Below are 19,362 nucleotides of genomic sequence, written 5' to 3' on the forward strand. Positions count from 1 at the left end.
GCGCGCACTGCTGCGCTTCGTATCATTATAATCATTGATTTGTATTTTTATTTTTACCCCTCAAACTTATATACAAATAGTGCAACATCATATTGAGAAATCTATAATAATAAAAATAATAATAATAATAAAATAAGGGAAAACAACAAACACATGATATTTTTGGGACTAATATTTATACTAAATAATATTTGAACATAATCAATCTTTATTTCGTCTGGAAGGCCAATCGATTTTACTTTTGACTACAGGTGAGTAAGGTTTCATTAGAAGTAATTCGTAATTTTTGTCTTTATTTAATAAGATCTCGTTTATTTTTGGTATTTTTTGGTTCTTTTTATTTTGACATTTTTCACGTATCAAATGAAAATATTTAATTTTTCTTTTTCATTCCCTTCCCCTTCTCTCTTCTTACCTACTTCTTAATCTTATTGATAATATTGAGCATTACTTGGCATGTTATTTTTTCATGGTCTCTTCGTATTACTGATTATACGAAATATACGGTTATTAGACCAATGCAACGATGCATGATGATTAATGATTATTTTTCTTTTTTCTTTTTTTTTTTTTTCCTTTGACTTGAATAAATTATATATTACTACAATAAAATGACTTAATCGTGAACTTTTTCAAATTATATCATGTTTTTCTTTATTTTTTTGTACTTTTAATTAAAGATAAATTTGTTAATTAAAAATGATAAGTATTTTTAATTGAAAACAATTCAAATATTTTTATATATATATATATTTTTTTTTAATTAAAGATTAACACTTTTATATTCTTATCTTTATCTTCTATAAAAGTTAATCCTTATCTTTGCAACCTTTTTTTTTTTTTTTTAATCTACTGGTTAAGTTATTTCAATTAAGTATTGGTAAGAGTTTAATACGTAATATGATAACTAATAAAATATTTAAATAATTAATTTTATCAGTAGAAAGTTTGAGATACTGCATTTCTATACTTTTCATTGTGAAACCGGGTAATGTGTATAGGATAAATGACCTAAAATTGAAGGAGCACACTTGAGAAAACAATTCTATAAAATAAAACTTTCTCCTTTGTGAACATTCTAAGTTTATATTTATAAATATTAATTTTTGTAGCTATTTTTCATCCTTTTTAATATATATGCATATATATATATTAAAATGTAAATCAATCTAATGAAATAAATATAAAACAATTATTATTTATATATTTGTAATTAATGTAAATCAATTCGTATTGTTTACAGATTTGATAATTATCTGATTTAAAAATGTCAGACATTGAAGCAGATGATGAGGTAGGTTAAAATGAATACTCAATAATGTTATGTTAATACTTTATCGATTGGATCGTAATAATAATTTTTTACTTCTAAGATGGAAAAGACAAACAAAAAAGTAATTGATCAAACAATAAAAAGTAATATTTATCCAGTCATATTTCATCCATAAATACAGCATTAACATCACATTGACAATATATAATACAATGTATATTTTTTTGTAATTATTAATGTGTTTTTTTTTTTTTTATTATTATTGTCTTTACAGTTTCAAGATGCTCAAGAAGATCCAGCTTCGTAAGTTACAAATACTTTTCTGTGTATAATTTATAACTGTGCATATATTTTTGTACAATAATCAATTTTATTTTATTACAGATCTACTTCTATGGATTTAGAAACAGCTATTTCAGAATCAAGAAAGGCAATTTATTATTTTTTTAATAATGATTTTGATCAAGCAAAAAAGATTATGGAACCATGGGCAAACAGTAGCATGTACCATTCTTTAGGTACAAGTGTCTTTGCATTTCTAGAAGCTATACTGACATTTGAAGAAGTATGAAGAATTAATTAACATTTTTCTATTCATTGATATTTATATATATATAATGTATAATTTTTAATACTTTTTTTAATATGCATTATTTAGAAGTACATTGAGAAAGCATCTGAAGCATTGAAACAATGTATAAATGTTTGTTCGAAACATCGCAAATATACTTCAATTACACAAAACATTGGAAAAATGGTTAAGAAGACCAATTATGACGCTTATACAATTGGTAATGTAACATGTTTTTCTTTCACGGCATATTATAAAGCTTTATAATAATGCATGTTAGAGCACAAACTAACATTAGTATAATTACTGCTACTATTGTATATAATATATCAATCCAAAGAATTGACAATGGGGAAACATGTGATTAATTAATTAAATTAATGGTTTATATTATAAATATATTGAGAAATAACATCATATATTTTTTTTCTTCTTCATATTTATAACATTTAATTTATATAATTATTTTTTTTTAGTTTAATAAAAAGGATGTAAACAATCATTAAGTCCACAAGTGTGACTTATCATTAATTTGTAGCATTGACTTTAGCAATAACATTATTAAGTTAAGTGTAGTGCATGCAAGGAATGATAGAAAATTAATATTGCAGAGGAAGTGCATGCAGAACTCTGCTATGCTGAATCACTTCTTTTAAAGTCGATGCTCACATTTGTGGAGGACGAGACTCTGGTCAGTTTTGTCAAGGCTGGATTGAAAATTCGTACCTGCTTTCTATCGTACAAGTAAATAAATCCTAACGCGAAAATTATATTTCTTTTTTTTCTTCTTCTTCTTCTTCTTCTTAACACATCTTTATCTAACGTTTTTTGTTTTTGTTTTTACATTACAGAGAATGCTTAACAATTCTAAATAATCGTAAATGGGAGAATGAAATACAAAAACTTCATTTTGAAAGTGGCGTACGTATGGGTATTGGCACATTTAATTTGGTATGTAAAATATTTTTTTATGATATAAATAATAATAATATATATATATTATTATGATTAATTATAATGTTTGAAATTACACAGATGATTTCTTTATTACCTCCTCGAATTATTAAATTACTGGAATTTATTGGATTTTCTGGTGATAAGGTAATGAGACATATTTTAATTTATATATATATATAATAGTATAAAGAAATAATGAAAATGTTATTTTTAGGATTACGGTATTGGTGAATTAGAAGCAGGATTTAAAGAAAGAAGAGGTCTTCGTCAAATATTGTGTGTAATGACATTACTAAGTTATAATTTATATGCTTGTTTTATATTAAGTCATGCGGATGGTAATTTAGACTGGTGTCAGGAAGCATTAGACGAAGAATTAAATACTTATCCAAATGGTGTATGGTTCCTTTTCTTTAAAGGAAGACTTGAATTAGTAAGAGGAAATATTGAAGATTCCATAGAATGGTATACAAAATCTTGGAAGAGTCAAAATATTTGGCCTCAATTTCATTGTGCTTGTTATTGGGAATTAATGTGGGCTCATTGTATTAAACAACAATGGAACGAAGCTGCTGATTATGCTAATAAATTAGTTAATGAATCCAAATGGTCTAGAACGATATACCTTTATCAAAAAGCTGCAATTCTTTTAATGCAAAATCCAAATAACGATGAGAAACATATTATAGATAATTTAATGATGCAAGCACCAACCTTCAAACAACGCATTGCAGGCAAATCATTGCCAATTGAAAAGTTTATTGTTAAAAAGGTAGAACGTTATTTTGCACAGAAAAAGAATTTAATTCTTCCAGTGTTTGAGCTTATGTATCTGTGGAATTTATTCAGGATAATTGGTAAACGAAGGGATTTAATTATAAATATGTACAAAAGAATTGAAGACGAGGAAAAAGAATTAAATTCATCGATGTGAGTCTTTTTTTGTTTTTTTTCCTCTTCTTTATCATAATTTATTTTCATATTTGTTTTTAACAATTCAAATTATTTTCTAGGAAAACAGAATTTCATGCAGACAATGAGGCACTTCTTTTGCTTTTAAAGGGTGCTTGTCTTCGTCAAATGGGACATCACGCATTATCTGAGAATTGTTTGGAACGTGTTAAACAATTAGAAAAATCTATAAAAGAAGACACTTATCTACTTCCTTATGCTACCGTTGAACTTGCTTTATTAGCAGAAGATCAACAGGATATTAAAACTGCAGTTTCATATTTGGAAGATGCGAAGTAAATAAATCTTAGTAATATTTTACGTATACATATAATATACATTATTAATTGTAATATTATATTTTTCAGAAAAAATTATACCGGATACCTGTTAGAAACAAGATTACATTTTCGAACACATTCGGATATTATGAGATTGACTGGAAAAAAATCAGGTGATCTCATATCAAATAAACAAGAAAATGTTATTAAACAGCAACAGAAAGAAAATGCTATTAGCACATTTATTAATGAGGAGTCAAATACAGATAGTAATGCGAATGCAAAATTAAAAAATAATGTAATTGTTACAAGCCTATAGAATTCAACATTTTATCTAAATAATATGTTTACTCTTCTATATATTTCTTTTATACTTCAATGATTGAAGATAAGAAGAATTTATCTAATATTCTTGGCACTATAATTCTATTCATGGTCGATTTAATGGTCTATTGTAAAGATTTAAATTATTTTTTTATAGTTATAAATTATTATATTCTTTCTTATTATGGGTCAAGTATAGAAAAACAATTTCATTTAAATTGTTATTATTGTATGGGGAAAAGTATGAAGAAGTACTGTTTCATTCATACGTAATTATACATGCAACTAGTGAGCATAGATATATTGTAATTAAACAATTTAATAAAATTATTTCTAATGAAACAGAATTCAAAGAAAACAAAAATGAGGAAAATGAAATATTTGCTTCATTTGAAATGTCATTCGCATATGAATTTGTTATTGTACAAATTTACATATTTTGCATTTGTTTGAAAACTATTTTTGTTATTTTTATGGTATGTGATACGTTGTTTTTTTTTTTTTTTTTGTTAAATTATTTATGTTACGTTATTGTTATTTGTTTTATAATTTGTGATATTTCATTTTAATTTTTGTAATTTAAAATGATATTAAAAAAACTTTGTTGAATTGTATTTTTATTGGTTATGTGATGTATAAGAATATGTTAGAAAATATGTTAATGAAAAATATTATATATATATATATATATATATATAAATTCTTATATATTATTTTTATTAAATATTGTATTGTACAAAATTTTCCCTCAGTTGGTAATTCAGTTTCGTTATAATGAAACCCCGAGGAATGTAAAGTTACTATCCTATACCGTCCTATATATTGTCTGTAGGTGAAGTTAGGTGAAATTGATGTTACTTCAATACTCTAGTGTTATTCTAGTGGAGCTGGAACCGCAGGTTTTAAACATTATTTAATAGTTGAACGTTTTTCTTATTGCAAATATAAAAGATAAAGTTTAATAATAATTATATATATATATAGATATTTATAGTAAAATATAAATAATTAGTTATTAATTTTAGCTTTGTACAATGACAAGTTCACGAAATTAAACGAACACATGTTACAACCGGTTTCAATATTTCTTTTATCTTTTTATTTTGCATCAATACATTTACAATCTACATAATTATCAAAGACTTTTTATATATATCTAATTATAATATCAAAGATTACACATTGAATAATATCATGATAGCTATATTGAAGTACTTACTGAGATAATAGTCGCAATATATAATCTCTTATTGGAATTTCTAACCTAACATATGAACCCGGTATTTTAAAGTAATTGTCAAATATCTATTGTTGGAAAAAATTATTCGTTATCAAATTCTTATATAACTTAGGGGAATATTTAAATAATTAAATTCAAATTAAATAACATTATACATTTTTGGTTTTTTTTTTTTTTTTTTTTTACTTTGCAGTAATGATAATATAAAAGTTATGATGCAACACTGGAAGATACATATATAAATGTAAAACAGAAATAAGAGTAATTTATAAAAGAAAAACTATGTTCCTGGGTAATAGAGTATTTATATATGTATTATATATGTATACACACACATATATACACACACATATATGCATATAATAGTAATATTTTTGAAATATGATTTTTATTTGTATAATAAATGTATCAAATATGTTACAGATATCAATCAATAAATAGCATCTAATTCACAATGAGCACAAATATGAGTGATGTACAAGGTTCTTTAAAGGAAGCTTTATACGATACACTGACAGGAATTTTATCTCCCCATCGAGAAATTCGACAAGCAGCTGAACAAAGAATTCAAGCACTCGAAGTTACAGAAGAATTTGGTATTCATCTTACTGAATTCGTGATTGATCCTAATGGTCATTTACCAATTAGACAATTAGCATCTATACTTTTAAAGCAGTATGTAGAAGCACATTGGAATTTGTTAGCTGAAAAATTTAGGCCGCCTGAATTAAAACAAGTAACTAAAGAAAAAATAAAAGAGTTATTACCACAAGGATTATGTGAACCTATTAGCAAGGTATGCGATTATAATATCTTTCTTCATTATAATATTTTAATTTTCATTTATATAACATATTTATCTATTGATTTAGGTACGTACAGCAGTAGCATATGCAATATCTGGTATAGCACATTGGGATTGGCCTGAAAATTGGGCTGGCCTATTTGATATATTAGTTAATTGTTTGAGTGGAGAAAGTGAATTTGCTGTTCATGGAGCAATGAGAGTTCTAACAGAATTTACGCGTGATCTCACCGATACTCAAATACCAAATGTTGGTCCTGTTATATTACAAGAGATGTATAGAATCTTTCAGAGCGAGAATGTAAGTTAACCGTAATATTTAACAATGTGTTCATTTTTTTATTTCTCAATTTAAACATGTGTGTATTTAACTTGATATATTTTATAGCAATATTCAATCAGAACGCGTGGACGTGCAATTGAAATTTTTACGATCATCGCCAGTCACATAGCTAATATAGGAAATAAAGCATTTGTAGAACAATATTTGCAACCAGTTATTCCTATGTTTTGTGAAAAATTTGTTCAGTGCCTGCGCATTCCTAATGGTCCAATAAATGACAGTGGACTTAAAACTGATATTATCAGAGCCATATACTGCCTTGTTACAAAGTTACCTAAATATATACCCCACTTTTTACCTCAAATGTTACCACCAGTTTGGGAAACATTAATTGAAAGTGCAAAAATTTATCAAGAAGAAACAGTCAATGGAATTTCAGAAACAAATAACAAAGAAGTAGATTCTGATGGTATGTTATAATAATAATAATACAAAAATTGAACAGATAATCATTTTAAATCTTTCATTGTTTTCAGGTGAAATCATTAATTTTAACAACCTTATCATTGCTATATTTGAATTTGTTACTTCTATTATGGAAAATAAAAAATTTTCACACCTTGTCTACAATTTGTTACAAGATATACTTTACTATACAATCATTTTTATGCAAATAACGGATGAACAAATCGAATTATGGACAAGTAATCCTAATCAATTTTTAGAAGAAGAAGATCAGTGTTTTCTCTCTTATAACTTGAGGATATCAGCAGAGGAATTTTTATCAGTAAGTACAGATAAAATGTAATTGAATTAATACAAATTATTTCTATATATTACTTTTACTCAGAATATTATCATACAATTCGAAGAGAGAGGAGTGAATGCGCTTTGTGAAGCAATTACGCGACATATCGACGCGACAAACAGATTGCAAGTTGGCGGTGGTGATAATAGGAGTATTGAAAATTGGTGGAAAATACATGAATCTTCCATAATAGCATTGAGTATTACAAGAGATACAGTGATAGAAACACAGCAGCAAGGATTATTGCAATTTGATATTATTAGATTTATGGAAACTGTTGTATTAAATAATTTGAATGATTCAAGTAATGAGAATATTATTTAAATCTATTTCTATTTAGAATTTGTGTAATGTAATTGTTAATTATTATTTTCTCTATATAATACTTATTATTTATAGATGCACCACCATTACTTCTTGGTCGTTGTTTATGCGTCGGTGGGAGATATGCTGCATTAATGCCACCTGAAATGAACTCAAGATTTTTAGAAGCAACAGTTAATGGTTTACAAGAAAATCAACCTGCATGTATTCGTATAAGCGCTGCTAAAGCTATATATTGGTTCTGTGAAATATCCACTACAGATGCTAATAATCCTACTCTTAATATTATTAGATCTCATTTACCGAATATATTTCAAGGATTGTTTAATTTATCTAGTCAAGCATCTACAGAAATCCTAATCTTAGTAATGGAAACATTTCAAGTAATAATATCGGTAATTATAATAACATATTTGTATATATATATATTTTTGGGTTTTATATATGTTACATAAAACATTTTAATATTTGTTAAAATTTTACAGTTGGATAAAGCATTTACTGCCTCAGTAGAAAATAAAATATGTCCATTAACAATTGCGGTATTTTTAAAGTTTAATAGCGATCCAATAATACTGTCTGCATGTGAGAGTATATTTAAAGAATTAACACAAAATCCAAACTGCATCGAACCTCTGCAAACTCGTTTAATACCAACTTTAGTGAGTATGATGGCAGTTACACCAGTGGATAGAACGAAGGATGGTATGAACATTTCTGATAACGAAGATAGATTTATATTTATTTAAGAAATATATTAATTTTTGTATTTTTATTAGAGGGAAATCGTGGGGTAGCTTTGGATATTTTACAAGTTCTTGTTCAATATTCACCAAAACCGTTAAGTAATGCTTTGATTGAAACCGCCTTTCCTGCTGCTTGTCATTGCATTCTTAATTCCGAAGAAAATGGGACACTACAAAGTGGAGGAGAATTGATACGTACATATTTATCTGTAGCTGCACGTCAAGTTACTAATCACAGAGACAGCGATGGCCAAACTGGATTACAATATATCTTGCGAATAATTTCACAGTTGTTAAATCCTCAGGTAATATTATAATATAAAGGTATTTTTTTTTTTAATTTATGATAAATATGTTTATGAAAATATTGTCCCTTTATTTTATAGTCTAGCGAATTTACAGCAACGTTCATTGGACGTTTGGTAACAACTTTAATAAGACATGTTGGGAATACGTTGGGAGAAAATCTTGATCTGTTATTAAAAGCTGTTCTTAGTAAAATGCAAAGAGCCGAAACATTAACAGTTATACAAAGTTTGATTATGATATATGCACACCTTATAAATTCAGAGTTTGATGCTGTTGTGAATTTCTTATCAACGGTACCTGGCCCTACTGGGCAAAGTGCTCTTGCCTTTGTGTTGTCTGAATGGGTTAGCAGACAACATCTTTTTTTCGGTAGATATGAACGTAAAGTAGCTACTTTTGCGTTATGTAAAATACTGGAAAATGGTGTTACACGAAACGATTCTAGATTGAAAGAAATTACTGTAAAAGGGGACCAAATATTTTCTGGTAAGGAATCTATTTTTATATTTTTTGAAGGAAGAGTAAATTAACAAATATGAAAGTTTATTTATCATGATCATTTCGTTTTTTGTTGATTTCTTTTTTTTAATTAGATAAAAAGAAATGAATTAGTATATGTATATATGTATATATATATATATGTATATTTTCTACATAGGAAATGAAACTGGTGTAAGGACCAGAAGTAAAGCAGAAACGCAACCTTTACAATGGACAACTGTGCCTGTTCTTATTAAGATCTTTAAATTAATAATTAATGAATTAGCCAATGCTATTGAAGTATTTAATGCCACTCAAGAAAGTGATGTATGTATATCTATTTTAATTATATAATATGATTATTTAAATTTATTCGAATGTTAACCAAAATAGTATTAGAAATGTTAGATTTATTATATGAAACATTATATTTCCTAGAGTCTGATGATGATGATAACGAAACTGATGGAAATGATATTTTTATAGATCCCGGACAAGAAAATAGTTTATTTCGTAAGATTTTATTAATTCTAATTTTTTGCAATTTGCTTTTGTATGTAATTGAATAAGTCTACATATAACTTATTAATCATTTTCTTTTTCTTCTAAACAGATATAGAAGGAGAATATTATGATAATGAAGAAGAAGAAGATGATCCTGATCTTTTGCAAGATAACATTTATAATTTAAATATGACCCAATACTTGAAAGATTTTCTCTGCAATTTTTCAACTCATCATTGTTTTTCTGAATACTTTAATTGTCTTAATAATCTAGAGCGCAAAGTTTTGAAAACTATAAATATTGATTCAACATATATGTAACAGATTGTGGATACAATAATAATGATACAATTTTTCTATTTGATAAAAAATTATTAAAGTAACTTTTACTTTTATTTTCATTATTATTGTTATTATTAATATTATTAATACATTTTTGTAACGATTATAATCTATTTTGGATAAATTTTTATGTTCCGTAAAGAATAATAATATCCTGTTGTTTACGGTTATTTATGAGTGAGATTTGTATATTCCCGCGCGTAATAGAAAGATGCGCAGAGGTTATTGCGCATGTACCACTTTGACACTGCATTGCACGCATGATGCATAACCAAATTAATAATACAAGGAAAATCGATCGTTTTGACGTAAGATTATAGTGTTTTTTATTTGATAAATATTCTTAATTGTTTATATTATCAGATATGGATTTGGAAGATAGTGAGAATTTGCCAAAACCAACGGGAACTTCAAGAATCGAGAAGAATCCTGTTGATTACGACGAAGACAGAGTAAGGTTAGAATATTTTTGGTTGTGTCAAATGTCAAATTTAAAATAGAACGAATTTGTTTTCATATTTTAGATTTAAATTCTTTAGTTTTTATTTATAGTTCATAATACTTATTTAATGAAAAAAATTAATTTTCAATAAATCAAAGTTATCATCATATTTGACTCAACCTATGAACCAAAGTTATTTCTATAAAAATGTAATTTTTTCATTAATGTTATTATTTCAGATGCATGAGATGACAGCATCTTATTCGGAAATATCATTTGATTCGCAATCTTCTCCACCAGTTTCTGAATTGAGATCACTTATCGAATCACCTGATATCGATGGAAAATATTTGGGAGAATGTTTGGAAAAGATGAATGGAATTGGTGGAAATAGACCGGATCAATTAGATTTAAAAAGTAGAGATTCTAGTCCAAATGAAGAAGAGGATTTAGATCCACCAAGTTATCATAAAGCTATGGGATACTTACAATTAGAAGGAACGGTAATGCAGGATGGAGATATGGTTTTGTTTGTAACCGAAGACTTGGAAAATAAGATTAAATTGTCCAGTCCGGTTACAAAAAAAGGAGAAACCCCTTCTTTTCCAGGATCAAGAAGTTCAACGCCTTGTTTATATAGGCAAGCATTAACACCACAGTTACCTTTACTGGATCATAATGTATTAAATGAATTAGAAATGGAAGCGAGGAAGATAGCTACTTCTGTTGATGCTCTTACAGAAAATCTAGCAGCTATTTTACACAGTGTACGTCATTTTTATATTTACTTTAGTGGCTTCAATAATTTGTAATAATATAAAATTGTAATTTTTATAGGCATCTGCACTTACGGTTGGTTGTTTGGAAACTTATAGGGACGCTGTATGTAAAACTTGTGATGCCGTAGATCATAATATAAAATCCATGTATCAATTGATGGCTAAGTGTGAAGAATTATCCAAATGTATGGCACCAATTTATAAGTTGGCAGAACAAATGTAAGTGTTTATATATTATTATTATTATTATTTTTAATGAATAATTTTTATTTATATCTACATTTAAATTATATCATATATATATAAATCGTTTCGAATGTTATCTTCGTTTTTATTCATTTGTGTATTAATTTTGAGTAATTTGAAAGCAAGAAGTTTTAATAGAGATGAAAGATTAAACGAAGAAAGTACAGAGATGCCATGGTTTAATTGAAAAATAAAAGCTATTTCAGTTAATTTTGTTGCTACGATTTCCATAAATATTAAAATAGGTCAAACAGTCATTTCCCTCTGTGTGTGCATAGTCTCTCGCCTTCGTTGGCGCACTATACCGAACCTGTTTCACTTGCATTTCAGTAAGGAGATGAAGAGGATGCTGGAACTGTTTGAGAGCGCAATGAATTTGTAAAGGTACAAGTTGCCACCTTATGACATCAACTTCTTCTTTTTTTAAGCGATGCTGTCGTTCAAATGCTTTTACGATCGTTCTTTACAAATTCATAGAAAATTTATTAGATTCATAGAAACAATTAAAAAAAGAAATAATTTTATACTTATCGAATGTTCATTGTTATTAGTTATACAGCTGGTAATATTAGATTTGTCAAATGATAGATACATTGTTTTAAATTAAAATTAAATGCTCGTTACATCGTCATAAATTTGTCAGGATATGTGTCTCTCTGTGTGTATGTATATATGATTTATTTTTAGATTAATCCTTGTTAAATATTGTACAAATTGTTATATCATAAGATTGTTTTTTTGTTATACGAATAAACCATATAACTATATACATAGATGTACATTGAAATGATGGTACGTTTAACAAGCTGGATGCTGAGCTATTTTACACGTGATTCAACGTGTTAAAGAACTTTTTCTCGATCTTCATCAACGTTCTTGTTGACCTTAGTCAACTCTATAGTCAAAAAGGGAGGTAGGAAAGAGAAAAAGAGAGAGAGAGAGAGAGAGAGAAAAAAAAGGGCTGACTCGTCGTAGAGCAGGAGACGACATAATGACCAACTATAAATAAAAGATGGTGCGGCAGATAGCTGCCCCGTTTTACCTCGACCCGCTTTTACGAAACCCGATCGTCTCACTGGCGCCCTTTACCTTAGAGTCAACGTGCAAACTTCAAAAAACCAAAGTGATTACATATGCGGTTGTACGCGTCTATATATATATATATATATATAATACCTGTATTTTAAAGAGATATAGTCAAGTCAATACACTTTTCCGTACTAATTTCTCCTCGGTAATATAGATCTTGTTATTTTTAAGAAAATTCTTGTTGAATAAACAAAAACATGTAATATATTCATTCTCGTTAACGATAGGTACAATCTTTCTTTCTTTTTTTCTTTACGCAACTCGATCGCAAAGTTATTCATTTTCTCGTTTTCTTTGATCATTTCCCATTAGACTTTTCGCAGTTTCTTATCGTTAACAAATTACTCGGAGCTTGCGAGTGCATCTTCTCGAGGGATGTAAGCTCGATGAGAAACGAAGATGAGAAAAAGAAAGAACTTAGAACACAGAGATACACGTTTGTCTATCATACGAGAAAAAAAGAAGAAGAAGAAGAAGAAGAAGAGGAAGAAGCTATAATAAAAGAAAATGAAACAAATGTGAATACGTGACTGCGTCGTCGCACAAATATCGCCAAATATCCTACATTACTCTTTCGCATCGGTTAGCTCGTGCGAACATACGAATTGCAAGATTGCGGTGATGTCGGAGGTGCGGAAAAGGTAAACTACAAATGCTTGACAGATCACAGGCCGCTAATTAAAAACCTCCTCGTCACCACGAAAGCTTTCCTCTTTTGGTAAGAGACAGAAGTATATCTACCCCTCTTTGCTCTTTTTTTTTTCTTTCTCTCTCTCTCTCTCTCTCTTACATTCTATTCCTCTCCTTTGCACCTTTCGAAAGCTGCTAACAGCAAAAGGCAAGAAACCGTCTCTCTGTTATCTTCGTTTCCTTTTCTTTCTCCTCGTCCCTTTTATCTCTTCTTTACTCTTTTTCCTCTCTCGCACGTGTTTTTCACCATCGTCGTAGATCGCGTATCCGAACTCTCAATATGTATATATATATATATCTATATATATATATGTATATGCATAAACGCGCGTACCTTTGCGTGCATGGTCATTGTTCCTTTATGTTACTTTCTGCCTGTCCCTTTTTTTTCTTCCGTCTCATTATCCTTAACTAATGAGTTACGACCCCTTTTTCGAAGCGCACACGTGCGCTTGCGCTTGTCCTTACGTACTGTGTATGCCAATGTGATAGACAAAGATAAAAAAAGATTCTTCTCTGTAGTTCCTTTTCTTGATTTTTTTCTTCTTCTTCTTCTTTATATAGTTTCTCCTTATTCAAGAAAGCTTTAAGACAAATCCTCTTTGACATCTTTTTCAATCTATCCCTTCGAATATATGTAAAATACGTTCTTTAACACGTTAAACAAGAAAGATAGAGAGAGAGAGAGAGAGGAGAACAATATATCGACTTTTTTTCTTTTTTTTTTTTTTTAATTCATATAATCGAAGAACGAAAAGTTGCGAGATCGACTTTCGCCTTTTAATTTTCGGATAAAGGAGAACCAACTTCGATATCGGCTTTATTAGTGGTAATTTCTATCTTGCGTTTCCGACCGAACGATCTTTTCCGTGGTTCGTATTATCTCTCTCTCTCTCTCTCTCTCTCTTTCTTTCTCTCTCAGAGAATCGGCCGATAATCAGGCAGGCAGTCAGGCAGGCATCTGTCGTAAAAATGGTTCGTCCGATATACGGAATACGTACGTAAGAGAAGGAAGTACCATCGCAAGTGGTAAAGGAGAAACCCGTCCGGGGCCAAAATTTCATAATCCCAGTCTTAACAAGAAAAGTTGCATAAAAAGCGACTGAAAAGTTGTGAAGTTTTTCCCGCCGCCGCCGCCGCCACCTCCTTCGCCGTCTCGCTTGTAATCCAACCTTCGTTCCAACCCTTCCTCATCGCGCCGTCCTCGAAGCCCACTCATAATTACCAAAGTTAATTTGCGAAGCGCGATTTAATTGGTTGGTTCTTGAAGGTTCCTTAAACTTCAGAGAGAGAGAGAAAGAAAGAGAGAAAGAGAATGAGTGTAGTATATATGTGTGTGTGTGTGTGTAGGAGTTTTACGAAGGTTTACACTTATTAATGCGACGAAAGGAAGCAAACCCATACACCCTTCTTCTTCTTCTTCTTTCTCTTCTTTCTCTTCTTTTTCTTCTTCCCGAGAGACGCCAGGAGAGGAGGTCCTTCCTCTCTTCTCGTAAGCTTCTCGAGTGCCTTTCCTTCCTTCCTTCCTTCTTTCCTTCCTTCCTTCTGTGATTTTTCTTTCCCCATCGTTTTTTCTCTATATTTTCCTACCCAGTCCCATCCTCGAATATTTCTATTGAGGAGAAAAACCTGCGTCCAGACTGATATCCTTCTTTTCTATCTCACTCTCTTTCTTTTCATATTTCTTTTTACTTCGATATTTTTGATAATCTTTTAAAAAGAAATTTTGACGAGCATTTAAAAGGACCCGTTAAATTCTACTTTTAAAGGTAGACGCGTGAGTATTATTATTAGTAAAAGTGATTATAAGGAAGAGATGAAATTCGGGGAAAGCGATAGGGAATAATGCAGAAACGACCGAAACCACGAGTGCGACTAACGACGGTCTGTGGTCAGAGAAAAAGAGAGATAAAGATACTAAGAGAAGAAGAAAGAGAGAGAAAGAGAGAGAGAGAGAGAGAGAGAGATGAAGCAGGTCGGTGAGGTTGGGACTGGTCGAGAAAAGGAACGAGAGGACAGCAAAGGAAGAAAAGGGAAGAGAGAAAGAGAAAGAAAGAGCAGTGCATAGCGTAGGGTGCATTGTGCGGACTGCTAGTCGGGCATCGAACTAGAGGAAGGGTCTGCGGCCTCTTTGTTCTTATTCCTTTCCTGCTTTTCGTGTCCTTTCACGCTCTTTCTCTTCTATTCGCTTCCTATGTTTCCTTTAACTTTTCCTTTACTCGGATTTCCTTCCTTTCTCTCTCACTCTCGCTCTCTCTCTCTCTCTTGTTAAAGACGATCCTCTCCTTAATGTTTTTTTCACGGTAACAATATTGTCAAACATTGATTACACACATGGATATTTTATACTTCGTTTTAACTTTATTTACTTTTCGAGTTTATACAATTTTTATTTTCTATTATATTTATCTTTTTACGTACAATTATGCATATGTATATATATATATATATATATAAATGTGTGTGTGAAATTGTTCTTTTGTAAAATAGTAAATTATAAATGTAGAAATAATTATAAATAGAGATAGTAATTAATTATTCTAATAAAAAGGAAAATCGTACAAAGTATCGACCTTATAATAAGAATACCAATAGAACGAGAACTTTATTTTTATTATTATTTAAATATTATTTATGATAAACAATAGTCCCATATATATATATATAAATAATAAGTGTAAAAAATTTATGTATGCGGTTGTTAACACGAATAAATTATATTGAAAATAAATAAAAACTAAAAATCTGTAAATAAATAAAGTAAATAGAAAAAGGATTAAGAGTAAAGAGAGAGAGAGATAGAGAGTGAGAGAGGAAGGGGTGGTGGGGAGAGATTCGCGCGGTCGAACGCCTGTCTCGCGCTCTCGTCCTCGGGAACACCCTCTCCCTCACCACCTCTTACACGCCTACCAATGACGTTGACGGTAGCGGGCGGTGATGGTGGGGGTATCGCGCGCTGCCGAGTGGCACTCACGCTGGAGACTCAGTCGACGCCGAGCCGCCGCGCGCGTTAGGCTGAATTGTTTGTTTTTTCTTGGTGATAACAATCGTCGCGCGTCGTATACATTCGATATAATAATACATTCGCGATTATTATATATATATATATATATATATTTCTTCGTCTATTTTTTCTATTTATAACAATCAAGTTTTTTTTTAATTCTAATTTATAGATTTATTATATACGATAATTGCGCAAAAAGGAGAGGTGCATCGATAATAAAAGTTTTCGGTGAAATCTGATTGAATTAGTTTATAGGTTAAGCGATAATGTTTGACTATTGTCTATTACGCGTTCACATTATTTCCGGTGTCGCGTGAAGTGTTGTTGTCGATTCGTTGCAATTTGACGTTCTAAAAGAAAAAAAAAGAAAAAGAAAAAAAAAATAAACTCTCAACGAGTGAGAATAGGAGAGGAATGCATTAAAACGTGTGCGCGCGCGTTGCATGCTTTGGTTTCTATATACATATATACATACATACATACATACACCTTTATTATATACCTTTGAATTTCATCGTTGCACGTCGTCAACTTTAAATCTTACACTATATTATAATCTGTCAAGAAGAGGATCCATAGGACACACACGGGATAACATTTCGATTCATCTTTCGAGTTTTCTTCTTCGACATGGACTTCGTTATACTTAAGGTAAATTACTTTTTCAAAATATATTATTATCAACTCTCTTCCTGACTGCAACATTTATTTTCATATATATATATATATATATATATCTATATCTATATCTATATATATATTTATATACGCGCATTGTTTGTGTAACTTTAGATTCTCTGGTTACTTCCTCTTCCCTAGAACCTCCTTGCTGAAATACGATCTCTTTCTTTTTATTTATTTTTTTTATTTTTTTTTTTTACTTTTACCATGGGCGTTAGGTGGAATTTACCTTTTCGACGTGCGAACTTTGCAAACTTTTATCACAGTTTTTTCGGCATGTTTTTTTTTTTTATTTTACTCCTCTCTCTTTCTCTTTCTCTTTCATTTTCGTTTTCGTTTTCGTTTTCTCATCTTTTATTTTGTCTCTTTTCTTTCTGTCGTCATCGTCATCGTCGTCGTCGTCGTCGTCGTCGTCGTCGTCGTCGTCGTCGTCGTCGTCGTCATCGTTGCTCGGCGCCATAGCACGCGTGTCGTCGTCGTCGTCGTCGTTCGGGTGTACTTCTCTTCTCATTCCTTTTTATTTGATCTCTTTCTCTTTTTCCTTTCGTACCTTTAACGGTTTTTTTGCCAAGGATTCGACAGAGAAAAATAAAGAGAATTAAAGTTCCTCCTTTTTGTTTTTTTTTTTTGTTTGTTTTTATTTTTTTTTTATTTCCTACTCTCAACTGGTTTTTACTAAACGAAAAGAGTGACAGAAAGTGTGTGTGAGAGAGAGAGAGAGAGAGAAAGAGATAGAGATAGAGGTAGAAGAAAAGAGATAAACATATAAAATAAAATGAAAATAAAAAGTTTGTTTATGTTTATATTTGTATTTCTTTTGTTTTTGTTTTTGTTTCAAACTATGTCGTAGTATTTTTTTTTTTTTTTTTTTAATGAAACATCATCCTTTAAAGTGTTTACATTTGTTTTCTTCTTTCTCCTACCACTATCCCCTTTAAAATGTACAGATAGATTATTCGATAGAAATCGAAAGTATTTAAATTTGTTGTTGTTGTTTTTTTTTCTTTTTAATTTAAATGAAATAATTTGATTATTTTAAAGTTGTCATGTTTTCTACAAATCTACAGCATGTGCTTTAAAACTATAAAAATTAAATTGTTTTACGTCGCGATTTTTTTTTTTATATGTTCCTTTTTTATTTTACTATTTTGTTGTATCGATGATAAGAAGAGAGAGAGAGAGAGAGAGAGAGAGAGAGAGAGAGAGAGAGAGAGAGAGAGAGAAACAAAAAAAATATACACGTTTTTACATCCAAACGAAGTTTTAGTTACCCTACTACCAAATGAACTTATCATCCCGTCCGATCTCCTGTCTCTCGGTTTATTTTGTCAAGATATGGTGTTAGATAGCAACTCATACGTGATTCGAATTTGAATGATATGTATATTTCCAAAATTCAAATCTATATATATATGTATATGTATATACTGCATGCTTTGTATTAATACGAGTTATAATATTGTAATATTCAAAATATAGGGGATGCTATTATTAAAAGTAAAGGTACTTTTATAAAAACATACAATTAATGAAATTGTGTTATTGCAATGTATAGTCAATGAAAAGTAGTTTAATTTTTGTTTCAAGTATTTTTATGTCAGGTTATTAAAAATATTTGAAAAATTGTGAATATAGTTATATGGGATACCCTATATATATATATATATATATATAATAAAATAATATAATTATTATGTATATATATTGTAGTAATAATTATATAATTATTATATATATATAATTATATTATTATTAGTATTCTATATATATATAATTATGTTATTATTATTATATTATATATAATAATAATTATATTATTATCATAATATTATAATTAATATATAATTAATATATATATATATATATATATAGGTAATAATTATAATTAAATTATAATTAATAATAAAATAATATAATTACATTATTATATATATTTTATTATTACTATTATTATTATTATTATTATTATTATTATTATTATTATTATTATTATTATTATTATTATATATAATATGTACCATATTATAATATGTATATATATATATCATATACGAAAAGTTGTGAGCTGTAAACATAGAAACAATGATTATTTTTGTAATATTTTGTATTTTATCGAAGCTCAATACTTTTCAACAAAGTACACCACCCTATATAAATTCTCGATATAATGAAATGTTTATTAATGCAAACCTTTATATCTTTTTGACTACTTACCATATGGGTTAGAGGT

At 29.1% G+C, this 19,362-nt stretch overlaps 3 protein-coding genes across 6 annotated transcripts; all 3 read left to right on the forward strand.

The window, feature by feature from the left end:
- The first annotated feature begins 22 nt into the window (after window positions 1–22).
- LOC107064719 (tetratricopeptide repeat protein 39B) lies at window positions 23–4,721 on the forward strand. Its single transcript, XM_015317726.2, has 11 exons — window positions 23–251; window positions 1,244–1,294; window positions 1,548–1,576; window positions 1,658–1,838; window positions 1,932–2,064; window positions 2,456–2,588; window positions 2,696–2,795; window positions 2,880–2,945; window positions 3,016–3,731; window positions 3,815–4,048; window positions 4,121–4,721. Exons 2-11 carry the CDS (start codon window positions 1,268–1,270, stop codon window positions 4,350–4,352), a joined length of 1,851 nt encoding a protein of 616 aa, XP_015173212.2. The 5' UTR covers window positions 23–251; window positions 1,244–1,267; the 3' UTR covers window positions 4,353–4,721.
- Window positions 4,722–5,109: 388 nt separating this feature from the next.
- Window positions 5,110–10,251, forward strand: Ipo9 (Importin 9). Of its 3 annotated transcripts, XM_089171067.1 has the most exons (14): window positions 5,153–5,256; window positions 5,791–5,889; window positions 6,021–6,393; window positions 6,470–6,703; window positions 6,791–7,154; window positions 7,222–7,472; window positions 7,536–7,797; window positions 7,893–8,212; window positions 8,303–8,522; window positions 8,597–8,868; window positions 8,950–9,358; window positions 9,531–9,679; window positions 9,790–9,865; window positions 9,966–10,251. In XM_089171067.1, exons 3-14 carry the CDS (start codon window positions 6,052–6,054, stop codon window positions 10,175–10,177), a joined length of 3,111 nt encoding a protein of 1,036 aa, XP_089027193.1. In that variant the 5' UTR covers window positions 5,153–5,256; window positions 5,791–5,889; window positions 6,021–6,051; the 3' UTR covers window positions 10,178–10,251. The 3 variants fall into 3 exon arrangements, with proteins under 3 accessions (XP_089027194.1, XP_089027193.1, XP_015173193.1); XM_089171068.1 differs by lacking the exon at window positions 5,791–5,889 and having other exon boundaries at window positions 5,110–5,256; XM_015317707.2 differs by lacking the exon at window positions 5,153–5,256 and having other exon boundaries at window positions 5,263–5,889.
- Window positions 10,252–10,415: 164 nt separating this feature from the next.
- Window positions 10,416–14,739, forward strand: BORCS6 (BLOC-1 related complex subunit 6). Of its 2 annotated transcripts, none has more exons than XM_015317708.2 (4): window positions 10,416–10,650; window positions 10,880–11,407; window positions 11,478–11,638; window positions 11,996–14,739. In XM_015317708.2, the coding sequence occupies exons 1-4, from the start codon at window positions 10,564–10,566 to the stop codon at window positions 12,045–12,047; spliced, it is 828 nt and encodes a 275-aa protein (XP_015173194.1). In that variant the 5' UTR covers window positions 10,416–10,563; the 3' UTR covers window positions 12,048–14,739. The 2 variants fall into 2 exon arrangements, with proteins under 2 accessions (XP_015173194.1, XP_015173196.1); XM_015317710.2 differs by having other exon boundaries at window positions 10,514–10,655.
- Window positions 14,740–19,362: the final 4,623 nt, after the last annotated feature.

Source organism: Polistes dominula, unplaced genomic scaffold (assembly GCF_049000335.1).
Source record: "Polistes dominula isolate Pdom_NZ unplaced genomic scaffold, Pdom_raw_medaka contig_31, whole genome shotgun sequence".
Taxonomy (NCBI): Eukaryota; Metazoa; Arthropoda; class Insecta; order Hymenoptera; family Vespidae; genus Polistes; species Polistes dominula.